The sequence below is a fragment of the Primulina tabacum genome, chromosome 12 (genome assembly GCF_025594145.1).
Source record: "Primulina tabacum isolate GXHZ01 chromosome 12, ASM2559414v2, whole genome shotgun sequence".
In the NCBI taxonomy this organism is placed as follows: domain Eukaryota; kingdom Viridiplantae; phylum Streptophyta; class Magnoliopsida; order Lamiales; family Gesneriaceae; genus Primulina; species Primulina tabacum.
In genome coordinates, this window is record NC_134561.1 from 16784245 (window position 1) to 16790244 (window position 6000).

Here is a 6000-nt window from a genome sequence, read left to right on the forward strand (position 1 = left end):
ATAGTTTGTTTATTTCTTGATGTCCCACTAGACTCCGTCATCCTGAAAGGAAAACATTTCAATTATGAAGAAAACATAAAGATTAACGTATGACATTATAATAAACCTTAGGCTCCGGTCTCTAGGCTCTAAGAAACCTAGGCTCTGATACCATCTCTGTGGCGCCTGGTTTAGAAATTCATAATTATTTCCTTACTAAATGCCACATTTTCTACAATATTTTTTTATTGAACTGCTATCTTTATTTTTTACTATTATTATTATTAACAAGATATTGTAGATAAAAAATTTAAATATTTTCTACTATCATTTAAAGATTATCCACAAATATTTACATTCTTATTTCAAATATGTACAATTATTTTACAGCGGAAGTTCACATTTATTTATAAACATATCACCCCAACTTTCAAATGCTCTTATTTCAGCTTCAGTTATTTTTCTCATGTTCCAATTCTGGGGTTCTTGTGGCTGGAAATTACAATAGACGAAAAGAAACAGAGGGTTAAGTCTTTGAGGACTTAGTGAGTTTAAATTAGTATATAGCTTTTAAATAAATTAAAATAGCGATTCATCAAAATTATACATGAAGTAATATGCATAACAATTTAGATGTTAAGAATGCTATGCAATGGAATAGTAAATAAATGAAAATTTCATAAATTAACATTGGTGGCTTTAATTGAGCACTTTTTACGAGCCAAGTGAACCATTCTCCGGACCGAAATATTCGGTGCGCGTTGTTCAGATGAACCATATACCCGGGACTTTTGACCCGTTGTTCATTGGACTCATTTTCCGGGCCGAAGCCACGTTGTCAAGTGGACTCAATTTTCGGACCGAAATCCGTTGTCCATGACTCCATTCATTAATGGTATATCAATCCATTCATAAATATGCAAGAAAATATATCAGTAGTTGAAATGAATTGTAGATAATATTTGAACATTAAATAAATACTATTGAAATTTTCAGGCCAAATGCCAAAGCTTTAATAGAAAAATGAATAGTAATTTCCTCACCTGATAACTTACAGTTTAGGCTTGATTAATAATCCGAGTTGCTGGAGCAAGTCCTAAAAATGTATTATGAATGATATTTATACGTTAGAGTTTTTAAGTAACTAGCTGATCATTTTCAGATTATTTTTTTTGTTCAAAATTTAACCTGGTTGATTTTACTTAAGTTTGCAAAATTCATATTAATTAAATATATCTCCAAACATTACGAAAGTTGGCCAAAAAGTCGAAAATATCACCAGGAATGTTCGGCCACCGGAAAATCGCCGATCCGGCGGCGCGTGAGGTACACGCGCTGACGGTTCCAGGCGTGGCTGGTCTTCCGACGACCACGCGCGGCCGGCTTTTTTCCAAATTATGTAACTTTTGAAGATCTTTAATTCTTCTGTTGAAAGTTTTATCAAATTCCTAACCCATCAATACCAGATTTAAATATCGTCGTATGGCTAACTAAGTAGCTTGAATACGGGATACTGTTGCCGTTTTGCGGAATATCTTTGTTTGATTTTCTGGTTTTTGACCGATTCTTTTACGTCACCTTCAGTGCTATATTGTTTTACTATATGAGGTCAATAGTTGGTGATTTATTGGGATTTTTCAGAAAGGGTATAACTTTTTTTCTTCTATTTTCTTCCCTTTTTTCCTTCCCTTTTTTCCTTCCCTTTTCTTCCTTCCTTCGTTCTTTCTTTGGTTGGTCTTTTCGGTTAGTTTTTTGTGAAGAGAGGAAAGGTTCAGCTATATTTATAGTCGAGAACTTCAAGTTTATCCCTCTTAGTTTTATGTAATTATTTTTATTTATTTATTTATTTATTAAATGAAAAAAATGTTATGTTTATCCAAACTTAATATTATTATATTCGTGTATCTAATTATTGAACCTAATTATCTTATATTGAACTTAATAATTACTGTACTTAATTATTTAACATATATATTGAGTTCAATTATAATATTTTATTATATTTTGGGTATTGGATTTTGGAATGGGAAACTCATAGTGCTTGATGAATTTTTAAGTGTATTGTGATGTATTTTAACGTATTTCTAGATACTTTGGACAAATAAAATTTGTATCGAAAAATAATGTGATAAAATTTTAAAAGTGAAAATAGTAAAATTTATACTAATAAAAATGTATTTATGCACCTTTGTTTTTAAGGTGTGACATCGATAGTTTTCAACCATTCTTTATTAAAATAATCTTTTTAAAAGTATTTTTAAAATTATGCTTGGTAAGAAATTTTGGAAATTGTAGCGTTTTACCACACGTTTCGAAAACTTATCAATTTTATCAAGAACTATACCCGTGATAGCTGTCCAATTCAAATATTTTAATTTTAATTATTGCTTCTAACATTTGGATTATAAAATCACGTGTTAATCTCTCAAGCAAAGTGATGGAAACAATTGCATTCCAAGATAAAATGTGCTTGCACTACTTTTAAAGTGAAGTTGCATTACTTCAAAGTGAAGATAGCTAAAAGTTTCCCCACTCCACTATTCACTTCATCCTAACACTTTTATTTTCAAAGGAAGACAAATGTTAGCCATTAAAATAAACACTAATCGGCCCGATTAGGATCCCATTAAGTTAATTTTCCTAATTTGGAATAGTGTTAAGCATTAGTGAGTAAACAAGGCAATTTATTCTTATCATAATCAAATCATTTTATATTGTCCAAGTGAAAGACATTAGGAAGGGACAAATAGGTATGTATATGCATATAATTGTTCCTCCCAAATCAAAAGTTATAAACTATGGCTCCATCAAAATGGATCTGAAAGAAGATCAGGCCGTATTCGTGTAAGGTCTGTGTCGTTAAATGGCTCTTGCATAATAGATATAGACTTCCTTTTACCAGTTGGCCTCCCTAATACTTTATGAAGAATAAGGCAGCACAATGAGTTGGGAGCAAAATGAATAATATAAATAAAATAATTCTTTGCATTTAGTCTTGAATAAATGGACAACTGGATAACAGAAATTTATCATGTGTCATATCACTTCAAAACAGAGATTGAAAAAAAAAACAAAAAAGAACTAAAAGAGTCTGCAAAAGCTGATGAATGATCTTAAAACATGCAAAAATATGGGATGAATAAGGAGGCCTCTTAGGCGGAATGAACACAGCGAAGCACGAAAAACATTGTATGAGACCTGCTTTCGAAGTTTGTTTGAATCTTTGTGAGCTTATTAGAAACTTACACTCGAAAAAACAGGGAATCTTCAATATCATCCTCATCCTCTTCGGGAGCTGGAAGATTGAGATCGAGTAAATCAGGGAGCTTAGGCTTAGTAACTGGAATTTTGTTGGTATTTTCCTCGCGGCTACGGCCGATGAAATGTGACCTCTTGTGTCCACCTAAGGCCTGACCGTTCTTGAAAACTCTTTGGCAAAACGGACAAATGTGAACCTTACTTTTCACAGGCTTGATTTTTTTCTCAGAATATTGAAACGATTCTTTACCAGATAGTTTTCTGCTGCTAGTGGATCCACCAAATTTACCATTATTTCTGACGAACCATTCCTCGTACGCCAAGTTTGGTTCCACAATTCCAGATTCCACTTTTGGGATTCAATCCTAGTTGGATTTGAAACCGTATAAGCATCATCATCCCCATTTTCCTTTACCAGGGACTTTTTGGCTTCACAGGTCGTACAATTTCTGTATAACCGGTCAAAAGACACATGCGACTCAACCTTAGCACATTCATCCAAGAAATACCCAGAATCAGAATCCTCCATTGAATATATCTCAGCATCCAAAGCAGTTTCTTTAATCTTTCTATCCCCGAGTTTCTTTACTTGGGTCGTCTTGCTCTGGTCTAAGCCATATTTACTATCATTTCTCATGTCAACAGAAGATGATTTAGTCTCCAAAACAGCAGAATTGTTATCAGAAGATTCTACAACCGAATAAACACCACCAGTGTTCACATAATCCATAGACAACATCATCAAACACACAGCCACCTCTTCTTGTTCATTCCCAACAATCTCCGAAACAGATGAAGAACCATTATTAAACAAGTTAAAAGCAGAATTTGGTATAATCTTATTATACCTCTTACTCTTTGATGACCTTGTTCGAACAATCCTGTCATCGACTTCCGTATCGGAACAACTATCCAGTAACAGCTTCTGGTTTTCACCAGTCCAAGATTGATCGTCCTTCAAGTTAGCCTTATCTTTCTCCGAGTGAACTGCCATATGACCACACAAAGCTTTCATTGATTGAAACCCTTTACCACATTGCTTGCAAACTCTTTCTTGTGAATACTCGAAACTTAAATCCATTGCCCTCCAAGTTTTCTTGGGATTCTCCCTCAGACCGTAAATAGATTGCCCATTCACAAACTCGGTAAAATTCTGCTGCACTTCATCAATTGGAGATGTAATTATTTTCATGCTGGCCTGACCTTTTTTCTCAGATTCAACTGAATTCACAATCACACGAGACCTAATGTGACCCCCTAACGACTTCCCACAAGGGTACTTTTTGTAGCAAAACTTGCAAACAAATCTCAAACTTTTATCCTCCTCCATCAAATTATTCGATCCACCCATCAAATCAAGATAATCGCAATACCAAATCAAGACCAGCAAACAACTAAATGAACTCAAACTGTGCAACGATGCATCACTTCCTGATCCACCACTTCACAAACAGTTCAAGAAACAGAGAAGCACGAAAAAACAGACCCAAGATCAAAAAAAAAAATACTACTGCGAAGTACAAAACTAGGAAGTGGTGCTGGGCACAGATCACCAAGTCTATACCATGATATTCCACAAGCGATGTAAACAAGAACATCAAACTGGTCAGATGTGACAGTTTAAGGGGAAGTAAAAGATCAGACCCACCACCAAAAGAAAACAGTCTTGCATTCCACATCCATGGAAGATAATTCGCATAAATAACAACGTAAAATGAATCACATCCAAAAATCAAAACTTTATGCCAAAATCAAAACTTTAAACAGATGGGTAGCTAAAGATGGCCTTGAACCAACCACTGCCCATCAAAGATCAAGAAATGAAACAGATACCAAAGACTCTTTCCTTCCCACGTTGCTCTCCATTCGTCCCACATAACCCCCTCACACTCTCTTTACGTACTTGCAATCCGTGTATCTATCTATATTTTCCGTTTTCGTGCGCTATAGTGTGAGGCGTATTCCATGCATGAAAACAAATACGAATCAAGAGATGGGCGGCACGTGTACTCACTAAAGAGGGTTTCGTTTGGCCAAAAATCAAACGTTCCAGATCTGTTGGATTGTTCTTATGTGCTTTATCTGAGGCAGAATCTCAAAGGGTATATGGAAATTTTGCTTGTGAAAACATAAATTTAGGATTTATATGTTTTTTGTGCACAAAAATACTATGAAAACTTCCAAAATAAACTTGGAGTAATGCTTTTTGTTCACAAAAATTTTCGAGAAGATCTAATGAGTTAATCTGTGAGATAATTTTTAACTGGATCACCGATGAAAAATATTATTTTTTATGCAAAAATTTTTTACTTTTATTATAAATATGAGTATGATTAACTCGTTTCACAAATAAAAATGCGTGAAATCATCTCACAAAAACCGTAATCGAACTTGTTCTGTCTTTGCTCAAAGGTCAAGCCAATGAAAGACCGATTCATCAGCCGTTTGTGGGGCGAAATTCCTCTAAACTATAGATATAATAAGTGTTTTGTGTGTTGTATGTATATAGGTGTGTGTCCATGGTTGATTTGATATGGCTGAGATAATTGGTAAATGTTAATGTATGTATCTTTTAGCTATATTTTATAGTTGATCTGATACTAAAATATCATGTTTTGGATGAAATTCAAGAGTCGAGATCTAATTATAACGAGTCTCACTTTCATTAAAAAAAATTATTATGTATTTATTGAGAGGAATTCCAAAAGAGATATTTGATTAATCGAGTGTATGTATATATTTGTAAAATATTTTATCGTGTTC

General features: G+C 33.9%; 1 protein-coding gene across 2 annotated transcripts; it reads right to left on the minus strand.

Moving 5' to 3' along the window:
* Positions 1–2995: 2995 nt before the first annotated feature.
* Positions 2996–5330, minus strand: LOC142521496 (uncharacterized). 2 transcript variants are annotated; one of them, XM_075624703.1, is made up of 2 exons: positions 4802–5330; positions 2996–4393 (listed from the first exon to the last, which is right to left on the minus strand). In XM_075624703.1, the coding sequence occupies exons 1-2, from the start codon at positions 4802–4804 to the stop codon at positions 3443–3445; spliced, it is 954 nt and encodes a 317-aa protein (XP_075480818.1). In that variant the 5' UTR covers positions 4805–5330; the 3' UTR covers positions 2996–3442. The 2 variants fall into 2 exon arrangements, with proteins under 2 accessions (XP_075480818.1, XP_075480817.1); XM_075624702.1 differs by having other exon boundaries at positions 2996–4679.
* Positions 5331–6000: the final 670 nt, after the last annotated feature.